Below are 24,056 nucleotides of genomic sequence, written 5' to 3' on the forward strand. Positions count from 1 at the left end.
TGCACTTCCCTTTCTATCTGTTTTATAGGATCCTATTGAATCTCCCTTTCAAAGTGCCTATAATCTTCATAACCGGAAAGTACCTTTCTTCTGATAATTCAGGAAAACAAAAACAAAAAGCATCTCCCCATAACTTAAAATAGGCAGGGTAGTTGCATGACTTTCTGACTGTAGGGTGTGGTTTTAAAAAAAGTATTAAATCAGCAATTAAGTGTATTTAGGTCCCAGACCTGGCCCCTATCACTTATTTCTGGACAGATTGTTTATTCCCTTTAAGGAATCTTAGAATCTAAAAGCTAAAGTGATTTTATGGGGTTATCCATCTAACCCCTGTGTTTTACAGCAAACGATATTGACATCAAGCTTTAGGTCAAGTTAAAGGTAGAACCAGTGTAATATTTCTCTTAAACCAACATTTCTGATATTTTTACTACATCCATCATCCCAGTAGAGCCTTCAGAGACTTGCCATGAGAATCAGAGATAATGTTCATGATAATGTCGATAAAGTCCTGTCTATATGTGAGATACTATTTTAAGATGAGAACATTGAATGGGGGTAGAAAACAAGAAGCTTCACAAGGTGCAAATGGATAGGAAGTAATCTATGAATTCTTAAAAGTTACAAACAAACAAGAAAAGATCTTAAAATTGATCTGAACTCTGTTACTGCCATAAAATTGTGTCAGAGAATGGGTTGCTAAAATGATTAGTACCTTCCCACCCAGATGGTATGGAAAGGGGTTGAATGTGGTCTCTGGTCCCACCCTGCCTGGTTTCAAAGCTGGGCTCTACTCTGTAAACAAAGCCGTGACTTGGGCAGTAACAGACCACTTACTTAACTTCTGCCTGTGTCGAGACACTCACCCTCACTTGCTTCTGTTTCCCTATCTTCAAAATGGAGTAATAACACATACTCCATAGAAGCATTCTCTGGATTAAATCAGCCAAAATTTGTGAAATTCTTGGAACAATGCTTGGCATAGAGTAAACTCACTAAATAAGTATTACGTATCATTATTACTCATTCTTTGTTGGGAGGACTAAAAGCTATTCTTTCGGAATAGAAAAAGCCCCATTTAAAATCTTCCCCTCAGCTAGGTTAGAGATATCAGTTAGTTTAGTGAGGAATTACAGATAGAAAGGGAACATTTCTTTAGTGGTTGCTCTATCTTTATCTTTATCCATTTAACCCTTAACAAAAGTCATCAAGTGGCCAGCCGTATGCATTTCACAGTCAGGGAAAATAGGTAGAGAAGGTAATTGCTTGGCCAGAACTGGAAATTATCAGTCATAGCTCACGGTAAACTTGATTTGAATCTACAAGTCGATAAAAGGTCTCAAATGCAGACTTTCCGGACTTTTAAAAGTTCTTATACTGACAGAGGCCTATAAATGGAGTAAGGATGGAGGGAGGAATAAAGGAGAGGAGGGGAGGACCCACATCCCTCATCAAGCTCAAGCGCAACTAATAGGCACAGAGGCCCTTCTCCACGCCGCCCAAGCTCAGCTTAGGGCACCGGCTCCACACTGCTGGGGAACCCGGGCTCGGGCTTGCTGTTTGCGAGGCCGCCGCGGCCTCTCCCTAGACTCCTTCTGGGTGAGCAGGGGGATCTGACTCCCCTGAGGTAGTCTGTGGAGTTAAATTCATGAATTTATTCAGAGCCTACACCTTCGAGCCAAAAAGCAGGAAAGGCCGAGGAACGGACACAAGAGGGAACTCCTGATCAAACGGGCTGCGAATGACCCCAGCCCCAAAGCTCTCGCAGTTCAGCCCCAAGCTCCTTGCCCACCGAAGCCGCGCCGCCCGCCTCCGCTCCTGGAGAGGCGTGGCTGACGCGCGCCGCCATCTTGGCTGCCTCTCTAGGCGCTCTGTTTACTACTCTATGGCTTCTCGCTCCCGCCCCGCCCCTCCCCAGTCATTGTCTGAAGGAGCAGCCGCGGCCGCAGCGCCTTCTCTTTATAAACCCGCAGTGCCCGGATGTGAACGGATTACAATGTATCTTTCAGGGAAACCTATTATTATCAATGTGACTCCGCGGGGGAGTCAATGGTGATGATGAGGATGAGGAGGAGGATGATGATGAGACAACTCTAAACTTGGAACAAGTTTAAGACTTTATAAGAGAAGAAAAAACCCACCAACAAGATTTGTTTGAGGAAAAATTATAACTCTCCTGTCTTGATATTTTTTATAAAGAATAAGAAAAAGTTGTTGGATTTTTTTTTTAATGATTTCTTTTTTGGGGGCAGGGAATTTTGTTGCAGTTTTATGGTGGAAAATGCAAAAACCAGAGCCAGGTGCATAATCTTGTAATCTGTGGACTATTCCTGGAGCAGGACTGAGTACCAGTTAAAATACTTTTTTGGGGGATACACATGTGAGATACTAAGTACTTGCAGAAGATTTTTGTCTCTTTTTAAAGTCTCTTTCATTGGAATATTGTGAGCATATTTGTGACCATTTAAGGTAACGTTACAATTTGCTGTCAGAGTAAACTGTTTGTAATTGAATTTAGTTTTTAAATGCCGATCCCAATGTTTTATTAAAACAAAAGGAACAACCTATTAAATAATTGCCAATGGGAAAAACTGTGTGCATGCATTTTGTGTATGTACTCGCACATTTAGCAATAACAGGGTGTGTAGAATGTGCATTTTAACACACGTTAAAATAGCGTATGTTGCATATATGGGATAAAGCACGCTTGTGGTTACGAAACGATAGAATTATGAAGCTTAATTTCGATCCTAAAAAAGTGATGTGAAAAAGTATGTTTTAAGAGCATGCAGGGCCTATAATAGTAAATGTTGAATTAAAAACTTACAGTGCTGGCGAACGGGGACTTCGCGTGCCTAGAAACTCAAGTGTAAAAACAAACCAACATCCACCATCACCACCCCCCAAAACTGCTTTTTTTTTTTGCGAAGTTTGCAGCTGTAACTATCTGTGACTTAAAAGGGAGGGGAAAGGAAAGATCCAATGTAGATTTCTCCCCCAACGCAAAACTACCGAAACGAAAAGCTCCCTAATAAAATGTGTGGTTTATATATGCAAAAGAAAAATAATGTTCCTCTTGGCAAAGTCTTTTTGCATCACGTGTATTTGCAGCCTAGTATAAACTTGCTTTGCTGTGTGTGGTTGCGTGAATGAGACGGAACGAGAGTAAGAGAAAGAAAGAAGTGAGTGCATGTAAACTCGAATAAATTTCAAAGTGCCTCCGATGGATGAAACGGGCAAAAACTGAACTGTTCAGGCTTCAGATTGTAACTGACGATCTGAGGGAAAATGAGGTGCTCGATGAATTTTCGTTTGTATTTTTTTTTCTTTTTTTCTTTTTGAGGTGGGGGTGAAGAATTGAGATTTTTTTTCTTTGGGTGGGGGGAGGATGCATCCCAGCCAGCCCGACCCGGAGCGAGCCGCGTCTCCCCGCCGGAGCCCCCCCACCTATTTCTTTGCTGAACTTGCAATTCCGTGCGCCTCGGCGTGTTTCCCCCTCCCCCCTTCCCTCCGTCCCCTCCCCTCCCCGGAGAAGAGAGTTGGTGTTAAGAGTCAGGGATCTTGGCTGTGTGTCTGCGGATCGGTAGTGGCGGCGGCGGCGGCGGGGAAGGAGCAGGAGTGGGAGCGGGAGCGGGAGCGGGCGCAGGAGGAGGTGGTGGTGTGGTGGTGGAGGCAGTGGTTAGACATGAACGCCGCCTCGGCGCCAGCGGTGCACGGAGAGCCCCTTCTCGCGCGCGGGCGGTAGGTACCGGCGCCGGCGGCTGCTCGGCGGGGCTGATGCGCCGCGCGGCGCGGGGCTTGGGCTCGGCGGCCCCGCACGCGGCTCCGCGCCGCCGGTGCGGCGGGCTCCCGGCTCCCGGCGCTCCCAGAAGAGACACCCCCTCCCCTCCCGTGCCTCTTCCCTCCCCCTCGTGTCTGACTACCCACTCCACCCCCTCGCCCCATCACCTCCCCCCCAGCAGTGCCCACTTGGAGGGACCGATGACTTTGCCAAGGGCCTGACTTTAATTTTTACAACCCTTCCTTTCACAAATTAGGGTACTGGACAATTGCAGGACCCGGCCCTTCACTCTGCGCCCCCCACCCCGACTCAGTCACCCCTCCCCCTTTGGATGTGTTTTCACTCCAGAGACGCTCATCTTTAATTTCTTTATAGCTACTTTGAAATGCAGAGGGGTGTGTGTGAGTGTGTATGTGTGTGCGTGTGTGTGAGTGGGTGTGAGGGGTGGTGGGGTGGAGGGTGGGGGGAAAGTTGAGACCGGATCGTTCTGAGTAGTTTCTCTTTTCTCTGTGATCCATTCATTTCTCGCTCTACCTCCTGTTGCATAAAATGATGCGCTGAAGAGCGGCTTTTTTTTTTTTTTCCTTCCGGGATTTGGTTTTATAGTGGATGTTACCAGTTTTGATCGTCTCTTTGGAAATACAATATCGCCTTTTTTTTTTTTTTTTTTTGCTATTGCTGCCTATTCCATCTTAAAACAACAACAACTCTCCCCCCTCCCATCCCTCTCTCCTTTCCACCTTAATCCCACCCGCCCCCACACCTCCCACCCCCAACCCCCCAGTCTCCAAAAATCCGATTGTGTTTCCTCCAAGGATTGGGACTGGATTTTCTGATTGCGGTTATTTCCATGTTTCTAGGTTTGTGTGATTTTGCTAAAATGCATCACCAACAGCGAATGGCTGCCTTAGGGACGGACAAAGAGCTGAGTGATTTACTGGATTTCAGTGCGGTAAGAAAGAAGGGTGGAAACTAACAACAGCTGTGAAAAAACAAAAACAAAAACAAAAACAAAAAAATCCCAAACACTAGCTAGAAACCAATGGTAATTCTAAAGTACAGGAATAATTTTTAATTGGCTGAGTCTTTGGTAAATATGAAAGTCTTTTTGACAAGTTTTTAGCTATGATTTTGGGGTGTGATGGAAGATTCAGGCTTTTTTCAGGGTCTAATTACTTGCCTTGAATTCCCTATCCACCAACCCCCATCCCCCAAATAATGGAATCTCACTCCAGTGGAAAGGAAATACAGACATCCTTAAAACTCTAAACCACCCTAAAACTTGGCCATATCTGAACACGGTACTAATACTTTGCTCTACTACTACTTGTTTTATTTCTTTCTTTATTTTTGGAAATGGATAGAAAATAGGAGACCCAGTTATCTCTTTAAAGTTTTAAACAGTTGATGCTTTGGATTAGAAGGACCAGTAGTGTTCCCAGTTACATCTTTTTCTGGGATTCCTAAAACTCTTATGTCTAGGCTGAGCATACATTTTTTAGAGCCCTTTAGACTTTTTTTTTTTATATATAAATTTCATAGTCGTAAGATCAGCACAAAGCAGAACTTTCACACTTGTGGAGTTGCGGGGCTGTATTTGGTCCTTTTCCATCCCTTTACTTCCCTCTCCCGAACCAAGTCCCAAACATGTAAGGGGAATGAATTAATTTTTTAATGCTAGATAATTTTGATGTAAGATGCATTTGCAAAGCAAAATAAAAAGAATCCACAAGACACACATAAAATCCAAACCGCCTTGTAAGTGGGGCTCTTTCATGCTGCTGCTGCCGCTGCTGCTGCTGCTGCCGCCGCCGCTGCTGCTCTTCTAGACCTTCCTATGGAGAAATGGCTTTCGGAAGTTTTGCCAGGAAACGTAGCCCTAGGCAGCTTTGCAGCCCTCTCTCTGCTTGCTGCACTTTCTCCATTCGTTCCTTTGCTTTTTGCAGGCTCTGACTCAGGGAAGGTGCGCATTATCCACTAGACACGTCGAAGAAGAGGGAAGCCAATTAGGGTCGAAATAAATGCTGGAGAGAGAGGGAGTGAAAGAGTGAGAGAGAGAGTGAGAGAGAGAGAGAAAGAGAGAGAGTCTTGCTTCAAACTGCTCTCATGTTAGAGACGAAATGAAAATTTAGCGCAGGTGGCACTTTTATTTGTATTTGGGTTCACATATGACAGGCATATCCTATACGGGATGGAAATGGACATTGCCACGTTTCTGGCCAAGGTTTTCAATATAAAACAAACAACTTTTTTTTCTTCTCCTTTGTAAAGCTAGTGTTTTCGAGAGAGGCTGTTGCCCTCCAACCTGAATCTTGATAACGTTATGGGGACTGTGTTTGTTTAAAATGTAGTAGTACTGCCTGGCAATCGAATGAAATGATGAAAAAGAAACAACGGAGTGGTAATGGGGGGTGGGGTGGGATGGAGGGTGATTGGTGATGTTGTGCCTGTTTAGTTTTAAGTTGGATCGTGCTGTGTTTTACTGAATAAACCCTTCTTTGCACTCTGAGTTATTTGGTAAGAGTGAAAGATCTTTGATGAACTCTGAAGGCACAAATGTCTTCTTTTCAACAGTAATATTTCTTTGTTCCTTTTAGATGTTTTCACCTCCTGTGAGCAGTGGGAAAAATGGACCAACTTCTTTGGCGAGTGGACATTTTACTGGCTCAAGTATGTAGATTATTTTCTTAGTGTATAGTTAAATGTTCTTAGCCGTTTATTCATTCATCATATATTTTTGGCTCTGTTGAAGTGTTCTGAAAAAGTCATTGAAATTTTAACCTAATGATATGGCCATTTCATTATCCATCACTGGTATAGCTTACCCAAAATGTTGTCTTTTACAAAATTAAAATTGGGCCTTTTTTTTTTTTAATTAGGAAAACTGGCTCAATTCCGTCAGTTAATTTATAAGCTAATTCTCATATAGTTGTAATCAAACACATGAAGATAAGGCCAATGTTAACATGGAAAATAAATTAATGTTCCCTTTTTGAAAATAGGAAAAAACTCCAATTTTCATAAAAAGGGAAAATCCTTTGTAAATAATATCAATTTTAGGTACCATGTACAATTAACCTTTTTAAAGAAATGAGCACTTAATTTTGTAAATAAATGCTGTGTAGTAAAACATAGCTGTAAATAGAGCCTCTTGCTACACTGAGAGACTAAATTTGAATTCATTTATATTTAAAATATCTTTTTTTGATGCTTTAACTTTTTTTTTTCCTTAATCATTTATGTGTGCAATGAGTTTTTGCTATATTTAAAGTTGCAAATTTGGTAGGACTTTTACATTTCATAAATTAAAGATCTTCGGGTGATGCTTAAAAAAGATGTTAGCGCTATTCACAAAGGAATCTATGCACAATGAATATCTGGTATGTAAGGAAGAGTTTTAATAGGGGACTATTTGAATGTCTGGGTGTACCTCTTATTAAAAGTGAAAACAGAAACTAAGATATTCATTTGAAATGTATTCGTTTTTTTGTCCAGTGACTTTCACATAAAGAGTCATACATTGTTGCTTGCTATCCTTTGGGTCCAAAGCTTAAATTCATTTAGGCTTGTTAAACAGCTGCAGTATTTTAGGAGGTCTGGCAAGGGTGCATAACAGTACATTAGGCAGAATACTGGTCTTGAGTCAGATTGGTAAATGTTGACATTTTTTAGCTGTGAGATGCCATCTCTTGATTTTCATTTGGTGTTATAGCAATGAATGAAATCTATTTGCCTATGTGATTTGTGTATTTTATGAAATCAATTCCTTTAAAAAGTTGCTCATTTCAAATGAGCTACTTCACTCTTCTGGTCTCCATGAGTCTAAGGGAATTGTTGTGTCTATAACTTGATTTATAAAATTTGAGATGCCTTCTATAGTTATATTTTATGTTTTTTCTTGGGGTGGGGCTGGGGGTCCACTTTGATTAAAAGCATTACTGACCGTATCTTTGTGTTTTACTTTACTGGATGCTGTTATGTTTTCCACTTACGGGTTTAAATAGTTATTATGTTATTATTTTCTCTTCCAAATTTCTATATTGTGTTCTCTACCCAACTTTTAAGATAGAAAATATTAATATGCACATTTGAAGTAAAGATAAGTAGAAGTGTCTCTTCAGGCAAATTAATTTTTCATGTTAGACACTATGAAAATGTTAACTAGCTTTATCTCTGACAGTGATTTTCTTTATGATTTTGCTTAAGAAATTTGTCTTCACTTAAAATCTAAAAGTAGACTATGTCAGAAAGGCATAGAGAGAGAGAGAGATTACTTTCAAAGTCAGTGCAAAATACTCTTTTTTTACTCTGCTGTAAAATCTGACACATTTGGAATACCTTAAGTATATTGTTCAGATATGGTTTAATAAATTAAGGTGATTAAGAAGCATGAAAATGTGATACATTTAAAGACAACTGTACTTCTGGTCCATTTTCTGTGTTCTCATTTAAATAAAGTCCTGGCAGTGATGCTTAAATGTTTATAGAGAGTACATTGTAGCAATAAGAATATAGGCTAGATAAGTATGAATATGTATTAACACATTTTGATAAGTGATCCTGTATTGAAACATACAGTTCTTGAGACAGTTTTATATATGTGCATGCATACATAAACCTCGAGAGAGACTTCACCCTTAGTGAGACATGTTAAGATATTTCTGATCAATATGCAGGGATTAATTTTAAGGTGTTGAACTCTTAAGTTACATTGTACCAGAGTAGTTTTCAGGCCCAAATGTTTCTTGTAAGAGTAAAAAGTATCGTGGTTATTTTTTCTAGCTGCTGGATTGAAATGCAGGATATGCAACCAAAACAATTTGATAATGACTATAATATAAATAGGGTACAAATTGGGGTGTTAGTTTTTCGCTCTCTTTCCAAAACATTTTTGAACACGGGGCTATTAGTAAAGAAAATGGCTTATATTTCTGCTCAATAACAAAGATAAATCCCTTTCAAAGCACACTGAATTTTAAAAATCAGGAAAGCTGCATGTTGTCTTTTTTAACTAGAAGGAACTAGGAAACTTCCGCTAGAGAACTAATTTTCTAAATTTACTTCAAATTGATATTCATTGGCCTAAGTGGACTCAGATGTCACTTTCATGGGTAGGTTTGAAACTTGGCTCCAAGGAAAAAAGGATACAGACTGTAAGTAAACTGTTCAGAGTTGAAAAAATCAGCTATGTGTTTTCAAAGTGAGGCATGGCAATATTTCATTCTTAACATTCCCAATAGCTTTTTATTCCATTAATAAAGGATGCTCCATCGTGATTTGCAATATCAGAATGAAAATAAAGTGTAGCCATATTCCTTTTTATCTTTCAATTCACAAACATGGTTTCTCCTACCACCTTAAGAAATGGTGAAGTTGCTGGGGGAATGGAATGTAACCTGAGCTACAGCCTGACATTCCCAGGGAGCATTTTTCACATGAAAGGCTTTTGTCAGCCCAGGAAAGGACCAGCAGTTTTTGTTTGATGTTTGCAGGTGTTCAACAGAGAGCACTAAAACAGTTCAGCCATGATGTTTCAGAGCTTAGATGACCTTAACAGAGAGAATTGGTGGGCTCTGGAATTATTTTAAGATATAATTTTAACCTACATGGTGATTTATACAAAGGGATTTAATATCCATTATATCATTGATCTAAAAGCAAATGAAAGCATCCACATGTTTGGATGATTGGAAAATTAACCTACCAAAAGACAAAGAAAGCACTTAAAGCATGTATAATTTATTGATGAGTAGGACCTTAATTTTCTGATATAACAAAAGTGCATCTTATTTGGTTACCTTTGAGTCTTGTGAGCAAAATATAAACATGCTAGTTTTGACATCTTTTGAAATGTGTTTTAAAGTTTGGCCACTAAAATTATCCATACTCAAAAACTTTTTAGACCAGACACTGGCCACATCTGTTCCATGTATTTACAGTTAGTCTAGGGATGGATACTACATCTTCCCTTAGTTTAAAAGTTAAGCTTTTATTCCTGTGGCTGTTTAGTTTTACTGAGGTGTTCAGCATTTGTTAAAGATTGCCAAATGAGTGGGTGAGCAGCAGCAAAACACACCATATCCCTGTAGTGGGTTACTGGGGTAAGAGGGCAAACAGTTCTTGACATTCATATAAGTTAGTTAAGTTATATCCGCATGATACTAAAGTAATATGCGAATTCAGTGAATTCAATGAGGAAAAAAAAATCAGTTCAACTGGTGGTATTGCATCATAGAAAAAACACATGTGGTTGGCACCCTGAGCTAATTTCCCTCAGTATCAATTTGAGTTCATGGTTATAATGTGAAAAGAATTAGGTTCCTTTTAAAGGTATTTGTTGAGGAGAGCTATTTAATAGTGCGTATGTGTGTGTTAAAACAGCCTTTCTAATTGTATTACAATTTATAACAATTGTGTATTTTTTTTGTAAAGAGCAGAGTAATGTAATAGGTTAAAAAAGTAACATTAACATTAAACCCATTATGTTAGAATTATAGAATTTTAGAAATTGAAACCTTTTAGAAATACATTGATCAGTGCCTTCATTATATAGTGAAGGAAAACTGAGGCCCAAGCTAAGTGGGTTCTAAACTGTGCTTTATTTCCTTTTCCGAAAAACGAGTTTTGATTTGCTAATTCTCAGTGGCTCTGCACATCCTTTTTTGGAAGTTATATTAGTGTCACTACTAATGCTTTCCTGTAATTTGTACTGCATAATGGAGAATCAGGATTTGTGTGCTGTGTATGCATAGAAGTGCTTCTGCCTGTGCTTGTGCCCTCTGAATGCTTTTGTAAGTTGGGAGCTGAATTCTGGGTTACTGATCATTCTCTTTGGCCTGGTGTCTCCTGTGGCTATTTATAAGATGTTAGATTGAATATAGTGTATAGGTGGGATAAGGCATTATCAAAGCTTCTTTATATGTCAGGCACCTTATATTTTGTGTATTTTTAAATTCTTACAAGGACCCAATGAGATGCAAGGATTACCATCTTCATTTGGTAGATGAGGAAACTGAGATTCAGAGATGTTGAGGACTTGCATTCAAGGCATCCAGTAATGTCATTAGGTTTTAGATGCAGGTCTGCCTAGCTCAGAGTCCTTTAGACACACACACACACACACACACACACACAGGAAGTCATCTATAACTCTAGTTTTCAACAATTCATTGACAGAATATAAAATTGAGACTGGGCCTGAAATACTATCTTTAAAGTAGATATTCACTGGTTTTTAACATATTTAATAAAATGATATGAACCATACCTTTTCTTTTTCCTGCCTTAGTGTCCAAAGAAGCTGACCTTCTAAGCTATGTTAGATTTGAATGTGACTCAATGTGTCTTTATTATATTATTATTGTTTTTACAAAGAAAATATAATAGATATGTTTAAAGTTGTTGCACTTTAGCTCTATTGTAAATTGACAGTCTACATGGCGGCCAGTGAAAATATTTCATTTTCAATTATTTTTACATACCTAATCAAACCAGAATTTGAGATAGCCAAGCCTGATCTATTAATATTTAAAATGTAAACAGCTCCTGTCTTAAACTGTAACAAAGTTTTTCAGTTCATTGTTAGATATTTGAAACTTAATATTCAAGAACAGTAATCCTAGGTTCTCTCTATCTGCGTTACCCAAATAAGCAATTTTGTAGTTTTGATATGTCTTTTACCAGACATGTGTTTAAAATGTTAGATCTTCTAAATTCAGAAGGAAAAAGCAGTACTCTGTTTGACACTGACTTAAGTAAATAAAATGCATTAAACAAGTGTGGGGAGCCAAGAACTGTTGAGACTGAAATGCTTAACATTTTTGACAGCATCAGCAAATTATCCTTACCCTACTATTGTAATAAGAAAATCACTTAAATAACAGATGAACAGCTAAGTCACTTAAACATATATAATAGAACTATGTAATGAAAGTTTATGCTGTTAATTGCTTGAATCTGTCTTAAATGCTTAGAATCATGGAGCACTAAAGACTGTCATATAAACAGTTTTGTTTTGAGCTTAAAGTTATTCCTTTTTCCTTTCATCTGCTATGATAAACAAAGTAATTTTGTAAGCTTTACAGATCAAACATTTACTCCTAATGGTAATCTACATTTTATATTGGAAGTTCGTAACCTAGTCCAAGGCATAGGGTGAGTCCTGGTGGCCCCAGGCCTGTGATTTTCAGTGTTTAGTATTATGATCCTATTTAGATCTGTTCCCATAAGCCAAGATAACAGATCTTAAGTTGCCTAATAAGGAACATGGTGTGTTTTTGAAATATTCTTCAGTTTACATGTCTTGAACCAAAATGTTCCTGGCCCAGCCTTTAGAATCTATATGGATGTTAAGGAAGTCAAATTCTGAACAGGTGCAGTGTCAAAGTGAGGTTAGGTAGGAAGAGAAGAAATCCACCCCCCTTTATTTTTTTTGTATTTTATAGGCTATTTTATATGACCAGAGCCTCTTCCAAATTAGATAGTTATAAGTATTAGAGACAATGAAGCACATTTTAGTATTTTTTAAGGTTATTTTTTGTTGGTTTCATTCAAAATTTCCAAAATTGACAACCAAGCTTATAAGCTCATTTGTGTTGCCCATTTTCTAAATCTGTGAGTCCATTTAGATTCAGAAATAGGGTATGCACATGGATTTTAGACGGATACTTTAGAACCCTATTTCTCATATTGTTTAAGCGAGAGACATAAGAGAAGTAGCAATTTAATGTTTAGAGAAGATTTGTTAACACTTTGTTGTATATTTTTTTAAATCAGACATGCAGGAATAGCAAAAGTGTTGAAAAAGGTTGTCATGTTTATTTTCATTACAAAAATAAATAAAGGCCCAGTTTATCAGCATATCAAATAAATACCCAGGTGTGTGTAAAAACTCAGTTTATATGGTTGCATTTCAGGGCTGTAAGAAAGTATCTTATTTAAAGGTGTAGCTGCAGGATTGTTCAAATAGATGCTTTTGTACTTTTGTGTGACAATTAACATTTAATGAATGACTTTCTAGACTGCCATTGCTGGTAATTACTATATGTAGTTTATTAACTGCAATCCATTGTTGGATGTGATCGTATTGATTTGTTTTGCAAACAACCCTTCACACGTGCGGCAGTATTTGCACATTAGTTTTTAAAAGAACCTGTTTCACTTGCTGATATTGCCTCTAAAATTTTTAGCTTACAATTTCTTATGTACTAGGAAGTCTCTTTGATCAGAGTAATTTTAATTGAATTACAAATTTCTCAACTTTTTGGCTAGTAAGAGTTTACACTCGCATTCCCAGGGAATCCCAAAGAAATCATACAAATATAGTTTTTAAAGTGAAATATTTATAGAACTTTAGATTTACAAGATGCTTTAGAACATAATAAAATGTTCTATTATTTAGAGCATAATAAAATGTTCTATTATTTTTCAGGTGAGAAGCTAAGGTTTGAGAGGGTTAAATGACTTGCCCAAATCATATAGGTGGTTATTGGCTGTGATAGGACACAAATACAGATGTCCTGACCCCCTGGTTAGAGACATCATGCTGCTTTTAATTAAGGTTTGGACTCAATCCGCTGGTGCCAACTGTATGTTTCTTAAGAAGAGGAAAGCTTCTACCATTTCTGAAAAAATAATAAAAAGTGAGATTGTGAGATGGATATTGTAATCCAGCTCACTTGTCATCGCGTGTCCTAATTTGGCTAAGGCAGTTGACACATAACTGTTAAAATGTATTGTGTTATTAAAAATAACAAAGTAAGACCCGTGATTAAATATCAGGGCTGTAATTTGATCTTGGGGGTTCTGGAGCTGTTCATAAACCATTTGGCTTTTTTCTATAACAGATGACGTCAAAATGCAGCTTGATTGAATTATGACCCGGTTGCAGAAGCACCTGCTCATGCTTCTTTACTTCATGGCATGTCAGCATTTCCATTACAAACTTTTTTTTCCCCTGACATTTTTAACTTCTAATAGTTAAACTACTCTGATGGTTGGCATATAGACTTTCAGCCCCCTGAGAAAAAGACTGTTTTTTCAATAAAACAGAGAAGGTGGTGACAAAGCCCATTACAGAATACCTTTTAGAATGTTCTTTCCTGTTTTACTCTTCCATTAATTTGAATATACCCTTTTGGGGTTCTTAGCTGAATTCCATGGCAGCTAAATGGAAGGTTTTAATCTTGGATTTCCCAAGTGAAGACTCAAATGCAAGGTATTTAGGAGACTGTTAAACTAGGAGAAGACCTAGCCTCTGTGAATAAGGATATTGAAATTATAGCTCTGGAAACTCCAGTTTTCATTATTGTGTAAAATGCTGAAGGGAAAGACCTAAAAAAATATGCAAATTGGATTACCTTTTGAATAATTACTTTTATATTCACTTAAAGTGAGTAAAAATTGGTAATTATTGATTTAGTTAAACGGTATGATTATTTCCATCACTAGCTAGACATTTGTAGCATAGCTTCAGTTTTGCCCCTTGGGTTTTTGTATTTTGGGAATGGAGATAGGCTGCTGTTTGAATTGTTCTAGCTAGTTATTTATCTAAATATCCTGATTCTTATTCTTATCTTGGCTCATCTAATATTGTTTTAAATATCCTTCTGCTCAACCCCCTATGTTAGCTGTTATAAGGCATAGAGGGCTTTGTAGAGGAAAGGGCCTGCCCTGAGAGGGAATATATTCTTACAGGAAAGAATAGAAAAGTACATACATAGTTAAAATTTAGTGCCTAGAAGACAGGTGTCAATAATGTTGTGGGAGTTCAGAAAAGTTATTTCCTGCTGGGAGCAACTAATAATGAAGATTTCATGGAGAAATCTGCTCTGATCTTCGGAAGGAGGAGTAGACTTTTTTAAATTTTTTTTTTAGAGACTTAGTATAGTAGGTTTACAGAAAAATCATGCATGTAATACAGAATTCCCATATACCACACTGTGCCATGTGGGTATTGGGACTGAGCATTTTATATAGAGATCACTGTGAACCTGGTACAGAGGGAGAATATTGCCAAGGATGGATTAAAAAGAATACCCAGAAAGAGGCTTCTCAGCTCTGCAGGGCATCACTTCCGGTCTAGGCACATGCAGTGATTTCCAGGCAAACATCCCTGTTGTAAATGCTTTTTTTTTCTCTTCCTGATTTTGAATGCCCTCAGGGTGTTCTGGATTATAAACCAGTTCCTTCAAAAAGTTTGTTTTTAATGGTAACATTAGAACAGAAATTAAGGTTTTGTATCACTAGTTCCAAACTTTCTGTTCTGTCATTCAGCAGGGGAAATTTTTCTTGAGCCAAAATGATAGCTACTTTAGAGAAAATTATTTATTTAACCAAATTCTGGAAATCTGGATTCTTTTGCAATAGTTGTGGCTAAATAGCTGTTTCATACTGAAAAAATGACAGAACCTCAAACCTGCATCTTAAAAATGAAAAAATAATTTGAATCTCTCCAATATAATTCAAGAGGGGTTTTAAACTTTTTCAGACAGGAAACTATATGGAAAATATTTGAAGGTTGTAAAAATCCATCATTATAATTTTTATTATCACTGCCATCACCTCTACCAGTGCCATGTCTTTTGGTTCAAAAGCTTAACCAGGAAATTCAATAGTTATTGCCATATAGTACATTCTGAAATGCATTTAAAAAAAGTTCTCAAAGATTTTAGCCAAAGCTTATATAATATTTATAAAATCTTTATGGAATGGCCAGATATATTTCGGGATAAACATCTATCTTAATTATATCGCAAATAGGAAAAACATACAGAATATCACCCGCTTGCTGAGTATTGACAAGTTCAGATGAAAGCATCTTTCTCTCCATGGCCTCTGTGGTCTCCATGTAGCATGTGCTTCCAGTTTCCACAGTGAAGTCAAAAATTCAAGTAATGGTTATTTTCTTAGGAAGAATTTATTAATGAATGGTTGCATCTGTCATAAAGGAAAAACAAGGTTTTTATGACAGGGAGAATATTCTAGATCCATTTTTTTTTAAATTTCAGTTAAGAACCTATGTGTTTTCCAAAATTTTTTTTGCTCTTCAAAAAGAGGGATTCATATTGGAGGTATTTTGCAATCCTATGACTTTAAACACTAGAGAAGAAATTTTGGTTATCCTGTCATCGTAATATTTCAAGATTGAATATGCGATGTCATACATAACATTATCCTGTAATTTAGAAAAGAAAGACCAAACAATATCACTTTCAGTCCTTGTTTGAATGATTGTTCTTTGTTGTATGCTTTCCTGAACATCATTGTCCACTAACAATTGCTGTCCCAAATCAACAAATGCTTTTCTGTTCTTTTGTGGGCACTGTTATTTTTCATCTAGTTACTTCTAACAACAAGATTAATTTTCTTCTGACACCTAATTCCGCCCCCCCACCCCCCATTTTATTACCCTCTTATTAGTCTTCAATTTATCTTCTTGGCCCATGTGGAATCATTTCTCTTTTAACTGAAATGTACATTTGCAGTGTCTCTCTTTCCTGGGAATTCTACAACTTAATCCTTAGTAATTTTGGTAGAATTGGATAAGGTGAGAGATAGTCCCTAATTGTTTGAAGACTGATTACTTAAAGAATGTTGAAAACATAAGAAAAATGAAAGGGAATGAATGTATGTCATGTCGTTATTATTTTTTTCAGGGTGAATGTAGTTCATTACAATAATAACAATTAAGAGGAACTTTCATTTACTCATTTCATTCATTCATTCATTTTGTAAACATTTTCTTTTGAAAGCCAACCGTGTGTAAGCTACAGTGCTGGATACTGTGGTGATTTAAAACAAAAGAAAAAATTCAACTCCAGAAAAATTTAATTGGAGCATGATGTTGCTGTCGTTAGATAAAAGTTCTATAATGATTCAATAAGAAAAAACTTTAAAAATAAGTGATGTTCAAACTGCAATCCAGTAGCCTTAGACTCTTGAAGACGATTGTATAGCAATGTAGCTTTCAAGAGGTGACAGTGTGATTGTGAAAACCTTGTGGATCACACTCCCTTTATCCAGTGTATGGATGGATGAGGAGAAAAATGGGGACTAAAAACTAGGTGAAAGATAAGGTGGGAGGAGGGGGATGATTTGGGTGATCTTTTCTCCTTTTATTTTTAATTCTTACTTTCACTTGTTCGGTACAAGGAAAATGTTCAAGAAATGGATTGAGGTGATGAATGCACAACTACATGATGGTACTGTGAACAATTGATCGTACACTGTGGATGATTGTGTGGTATGTGAATATATCAATAAAATTGAATAAAAAAATAAGTGATGTTGAAATATACAAGTAGACTCTTTCAAAAGACACTTAAAAAATATAAGTAGAGAATTCACATTTCCAACTGAAGCATAGAAATCCTAGAATCTGTGTAGATGTGTACTTCTACATGAGTATAAACGACGGGGAATGGATTAGAAAGATTATTGAACTGGGCCTCAAAATGAACTAGTATGAATGTCTCAGAGTCTTGATGGGAAGCAATGACAATTATGTTCCATTTGTCTTTTTTGAGCAGAAATTAATATTTCAGATTTACAGATAGTGCTTATTTACTTCTAGGGCACTAAATACACATGTTCGTCTTTTTTATTACCATACTTGAATTGTTTTTTAAATTTATTTTTGAATTTACACAGAGCAAAATCATTCATTTATTTTTAAATGGTTATTTATTGAGCATTTACCATGAGTCAGGTAATATGCTGGGTGTTGTAAATAAAATGGTGAGCAAGACAGAGATAGATGTTCCTGTGTTGCCTAAATGTGGGAGTCAAACATTAACTGAACATCAGCCAAAGAAATATCATGCTCTACATTTGCAAGGTATGTGGCATTAGGAGAGTTACTATAGGGATATATGACCTAGCCAGAACAGTTAGGAAAGGCTTCATGTCTGAAAGCAAGCACATCTGAACTAAGGTCTGACAGATAAATGGGAGGTTAAATCGGTGAAGAAGGAATGGGGGTTTGGTTGAGCTTAGTCTGGGGAAGTAGGTTGGGGGCAGATCATCCAAGGCTGAGCCTTTGCATGGGGAGCCTTTGCTGTGTCCTGCTGATGCAGTTTGTCCTTGGAACATTTTGGCTGCAGCCTAGAGCACAGACCGGTAGCTAGACATGTCAGCGTGGATGGCCCAGATCAGTCATGAGGCTTCTGCAGAAATCCAGGTGAGGGATGGGGTTGCTTGGTCTACAGTGTTGGTGTTGATGTTGGAGAATTTAGTGTAGACCTCATTTGACATCTTTAACTGTACCCATTGGGAAGCATTCATAGTGGGCACTGGCTTCTCTTGTGAAATTTTCTTATGACTTTTTAGTACTTGAAAATTTACCATTCTTTGTATTGTCTAACAATAACTCTGAGACCTGATTCAGCTATCAGGTGGTATCTACTGTCTTTTTAGCAGCCAAAATCATAGGAGTGTTTTTTATTTTCTGAGAATTGATTTTGTAATTCTGTTCTCAGGGGATACAGAGGTGGAAGTGGGAGAATGAGGCAAATGGGACTCTTCTTTCTTATTCAGTGGTCTTCTGTAATTCTGCACTATTTAGGCTTCTTAGAGTTTATATTCTTATTACCATTACCATTATGATGTTTTAGGCAGACCTATTGAATTGAATTCCATACCCCACCCCCAAGTCAGGTATCAGAGAGCACATCCAATAGATGTTGCTGAGCGTCTTTGTTGGTGAACTTTAGTAGGGTGGTTTGATTTAGGTTGTATTCTATTTGGGATTGAAACACTATTATTTGAGGTGGCTCATGGAAGAAAATGATCTGTTAACTCTTGATTAGGAACAAAATCAAGCTTTCCCTGTACCAAACCTCAGCTAATATCTCTGCCTCTCTCTCTCTTTCTCTCTCCCCCCACCTACCCCCAACGTTTTCTTGTTAACCTTGTTGTTTACTATTGGGAGTCACCACTCAAAACAGTATGTTTGTTTAGTCCATTTTAGTTTGGAAAAATATTGCATTATTTGAGAATATTTACTTTTCTATTTGAGGAGATTTTTCTTTTCATCTTTGGTTGGGCCACTAGTTGGAGCATTGGTGTAGAGCTGTGGACATGGGTTGGATCCTGGTAAATGTGACAGTGAGTGATACGTGGCTCCGTGACCCAAGAGCTCTGCGTGCCCTTCCTCACCAGGGTGCTGAAAGGAGAGGGGCCTCAAATCGTCTGCACCATGGGAAATCTATAGCATGCGTCTGGCTGCTGGTTGAGTTAGCAGGGCAATGCTGATGTATGTGGGTAGTATTTGCATGTTGTTCCCGCTTCCTGGAGGATTCCTGTGAGCCTCCAGGCATGCGTTAGTAACTCTCAGTTAAAAAACAAAATGAAGCTAACCTTCCTTTGGGGAGTGCACAGTGAGCTTCACCAGTATCTGCAATGCTTGATTTTTTGGAAAAGAAAAAAATGATAGACTATTAAGGTTGACAAAGCTGAGTGGTGGGTGGATAGCTACTCTTTATGATATTTGTTTTATCATCTCTATTCTTGAAATATTTCATAACTAAAAACTAAACAAAACCACACAATTCTCTCTCATTCACATTCTCCTCTGGCCACAGTCCTTTCTTGCCCTCCTTCATAGTAAGACTTGTTCTGTATGTATCCCTTCATCTCATATACTTTTTATTTAAATTTAACCCCCTACCAAAAATTTTAGAACATATTTTTATTGTGTGCTGCTTGACACTTTCAGAAAATCATGTAGTGTGTGAATATTGGGAAGCTTAATGATGGCCTGAATGCCTGTGAACCCCCTCAACATGAGAAACAAGCAGTATCGGCTCTGGGGTCTCTCCTGTGGGCTCCTTCCCCAGCTGCAGTCCTCTGTCTTTCCTCCCGGAGGAGAACATTCTCTTGCTTTACTTTTTAAGAGTAGCTTTCTAACATGTATAAGTATCCCTAAACAATATGTTGTTTGCTTTTGCTTCTGTTTGGAGCATTATAAAAGTGCTCATACTTAAATTATCTTGTGCTACTTGCTTTTTTCACTTAATATTATGTTTTTAAGATTCATCCATGTCATAGCATGTGGCATTAGTTCATTTTCACTGCTGGCAAATATGCTCTTAATTTATTTATGTATTTTCTAGTTAATGAACTTTTGGATTGATTCCCATCGTTTGGAACTACACACTTTCTTGTACAAATCTCTTGGTGCACATGTACAAGAATTTCTTTGTAGACTAGATATCCATAAGTAGAATTGCTGGATTGAGAATATGAATGTCCCACTTAACAAGATAGTGCCAAAATGTTTTCCAAAGTTACTTCCAATTTACCCTCCCACCATCAATATAAAAGATTGTTGTTATCCACTTTGAGTATTATCAAATTTCTTAATTTGAATAAATCTAATGGGTATAAATGCATCTTACTGTGGTCCTAACTTGCATTTCCCTGATGATTAATATGGTTGGGCATCTTTATATTTCTTATATTTGCCTTTCATGTTTGTTCTTCTGTAAAAAATCCACCCCCCCACCCCCCAATTTCTGTTGGGTTGTTTGGGTTTGTTGTTGGTACTGATTTATAGGTGTTTTTGATATATTTTTGGATGCTAATTCTCAGTCATATATGCTGAAAATACCTTCCCTCATTTTATGACTTGTCTTTTTACTCTCTTTATGGTATCTTTTGATGACCAGAGAAGTTCATAAGTTTAATGTAGTCATATTATTTTTTCCTTTATCTTTTCACATTTTGTGTCATGCTTGGGAAATTCTCCCTACCCCAATGTCATAAATATATTCTCTTACCTTTTTCTTCTGAAAAGGTTCTTAGAGTTTTGTCTTTTACAGTTAAATTTTCAATACACTTGTGATTGATTTTGGTATAGAGTGGGAAGAAAGGGCCCAACTTCACTTTTTCCACTCTAGGACTTCAAGAACACTATTGAATAGAAATTGTAATACTGGGCATCCTTGTCTTATTCCTGATTTTTACCATTAATAGTGATGTTGGTAGATATTTAGTTAAGGAAATTTCCTTCTATATATGTTTGGTCAAGAATTTTTATCATGAGTAGGTATTGAATTTTATCAAATGCTTTTTCTGTGTATACTTACATGATTATTTCTTTATCTCCTTCAATCTGTTAACGTTGTGATATTTATTTTTTTCCCAATGGTAAACCACTCTTAAATTTTTGGAATAAAATTAATGTATACATGCTGTATTAGTATTACTCTTTTAAAAATAATATGCTACATTCACTTTGCTAATACTGTCTTTAACATTATTGCATCAGTGTTTATGACTAAGACTGGCATATAATATTTCTTTATCTTACTGTCCTTGTCTAGTTTTGGTTACAAGGTTATATTGACTTACAGAATTAATAGGGGAGTATTCTTTCTCTGGAAGAGTTTGTATAAAACTGAAATGATGTCTTCCTTGAAATTAGGTAAAACTTGTCTAACTATCTGAGCCCAGTGTTTTCTTTATGAGAAGATTTTAAACCATTGATTAAAATTTTTGAATATTATGGTAGTAAGATTTGGGATTTTACTTTTTCTTTAAATAGTCTTTAAAGATATATACATACACATACATACATATTTACATACATATGTATTTATATATATGATGCATATCCTATATAAAAATTATATATAAATATATGTAAAGTATATATACATAAAGTAAATATGTGTATGTGATCTTTTCCTAGTTATCTAAACTTTCAAATTTATTGCCATAAATTTGTTTATGGTATTCTCTTATTAGCTTTTTAATCTCTGGTGATTCTATAATTTAGTTTTATTTTTTATTCCTTATGTAAGTTCTTTTCCTAGATAAAGTTCACTAGAAGTCTTTCTCATTTGTTAGTCTTTTCCATAAACCAGCTTTTGGCTGTGTAGATTATTTTCCTTGTGTTTCTACTTCATTAATTTCTTTATTATTGCCTGCTTTCTTCTTTGGGTTAATTTTGTTGTTGTTTTTTTTCCCTAACTTCTAAGTTGATCACTTAGCTCATTGCGTTATCATAACTTCAATGTAAGAATTTAAGGCTATATAGTACCCATTAAGTACTGTTATCAGTGTATTCTATAGGTTTTTTTATGTAACATTTTCACCATGATTTTCATATATATAGATATATATATAATTTCCAATATCATTTCTTTCTTGACCCTTGCAACATTTATTAGTGCCTTTGAAATTTTACAAATGAAGGTGTTAGTCATCTTTTTATTCTTGATTTTCTAATATAATTTAATTATTATCAGAGACCTGTTACGTTTGGTAACAGTTCTTTGATACTTCTTGGGAGTTGCTTTATGGTTAATTTCAGTTAATCAGTTTTTATAAATGTTACATTGTGGGTTTGAGATGAGTGTTTGTTCTCTTATGATTAGGTTGAGGGATCTATATATGTCCAAAATTTCATGCTAGTTGTTGGCCTTAAAATCATCTATACCTTTACTGTTTTTTTTTTTTTTTTTTTTTTTGCAGTGGGGGAAGGGTTTTTGCTTGACATTTCTGTCACTGAGAGAAGTGGGTTGAAATAATTGCACAATGTTTGTAGACTTGTCAGTTTCTTCCTGTGTTTCTATTAATTTTTTGGTTTATATATATTGAAAATATATCACTGTATGCATTCATGTTAGAATTTTTAGATCTTCCTGTAAATTAAACTCTTCATCATTATGTGGTTACCCTTTTTTCTTGTTTTAATTTTTAGTTTTTGTTTGAAAGTCCCTTTTCCTGATAACCTAGTTATACTACTTCCTTTTTGGTTAGTATTTATCAAGTGTGTCTTTTTTTTATCCCTTTACTTTAAACCATTTCATGTTAAGTTTCAGGTATGTCAGCTATAGCTGGATTTTAATTTTTAATCTAATAAGACAGAACCAAATTATTTAAGTCCATTTACATTTTTTATACTTCTGTTTGGGCCACTTACATACCACAATGTCAACGATACATGTTGAAATTGTGTAGCATGGTAGCCCTGTGATCACTGTCATGGAACTTCAGTTTTCCATTTGCTTCTACTGTGCTTCTATTTTTCACCTTCCTTGACTTTAAAAATTGATTGCTTGTTTCAGTTTTTCTGTCCTGTTGCTTGAAATTTATTTCTGATCTTTTGGAGGCTATCCTTGAGATTTTACTATTCATAGATGTCTTACAAAGTCTGAAGTTTTCCTAAAATCTTAATTTTCCTTTCAAACAATTTTAGGACCATAAGATACTATTCTTCCCAGCACTCTCCTCCCTATTTAGAAGTCTTGTAGTTTTGACCTTTAAAATAATTCCTAAAAGTTAGGTATTTTTATTTTATAGGCATTTTTTGTTTATATTATTTATCTGTTTACAACTTTTCTTTACTCAACTGTTTTCTTGTGTCTCAGACCTTCTTTAAGGGATCATTTCCATATTTCATCTTTTAGGAGAATTTTTTTACAAGAATGTTGGAGGTCAACTCTTGTAGTTTTTGTTTATCCAAAATGTCTTTGTTCTTGTTTTTCAAAGATAGTTTTGCTACCAAGTTGACCATTGTTTTTTGTCATTACTCAGATGATTTTATTCTACTAGGTTTGATATTCTTTTTTGACTCATGAGAAATCAGCTGTCCATCCAATTGCCATTCCTTTCTAGGAGATCTCTCTTTCCCTCAACTTCTTCCTTTTCTCTCTTTGGTGCTCCAGTGTCTTGATACTGTAATGTATCTTGGTGTGATTTTCTTAATTTTACATTGTGCTTCATGTATCTGTGGCTTGATGTTTTTCTCCAATCCAGAAAAATTCTCAATGCTTATCTATTCAAATATTCTGCCTTCTCCATTTTCTCTATTCTGTTCTTCAGGGACTTTGTTTAAATGAGTGATAGATTTAATACTATCTATAACATAGATCTTCTTATAATACTATCTATAACATAGATCTTCTTATTATACTTTCAATTTCTCTTTATCTCTCTTTCATATTTCCTATCCCCTTGTATCTCTGTGCTACATTCTGGGTAATTTTTTTAGATCCATCTTCCAATTCATCAGTCTTCTCTTTAACTTTGTCTATTGTGTTGTTTAATTAATTGATTGATTTTTTTTTTATGTCAATGCTTATTTTTATTTCTAAAAGTTATATTTGGTTCTTTTTTAAATCATGCCTACTAACTTTTTATAGTTTTTAATTTGTTAATTTTTATGATTATATCTTTAGTTTTTAACATAATATACAATTTTATAGATGATGTCAAATAAGTTGAATATCTGAAGTCCATGGGTTGGGGATAGGGAGAAGTCTAATTC

General features: G+C 36.2%; 1 protein-coding gene across 18 annotated transcripts in view; it reads left to right on the forward strand.

Moving 5' to 3' along the window:
* The first annotated feature begins 1,981 nt into the window (after positions 1-1,981).
* Positions 1,982-24,056, forward strand: part of TCF4 (transcription factor 4) — a 345,156-nt gene continuing 323,081 nt past the window's right edge. For 6 of the 18 annotated variants that reach the window (XM_037806067.1, XM_037806073.1, XM_037806072.1 and 3 more), the window contains exons 1-3: positions 3,160-3,293; positions 4,642-4,733; positions 6,379-6,451. In XM_037806067.1, the coding sequence (XP_037661995.1) occupies positions 4,662-4,733; positions 6,379-6,451 (145 nt within the window). In that variant the 5' untranslated portion in view covers positions 3,160-3,293; positions 4,642-4,661. Of the gene's footprint in view, positions 2,470-3,159; positions 3,294-3,612; positions 3,742-4,641; positions 4,734-5,725; positions 5,745-5,898; positions 5,919-6,290; positions 6,299-6,378; positions 6,452-24,056 lie in introns of those variants that run through there. The other 12 variants (XM_037806061.1, XM_037806064.1, XM_037806063.1 and 9 more) reach the window with 7 other exon arrangements.

This window comes from Choloepus didactylus, chromosome 16 (assembly GCF_015220235.1).
Source record: "Choloepus didactylus isolate mChoDid1 chromosome 16, mChoDid1.pri, whole genome shotgun sequence".
In the NCBI taxonomy this organism is placed as follows: Eukaryota; Metazoa; Chordata; class Mammalia; order Pilosa; family Megalonychidae; genus Choloepus; species Choloepus didactylus.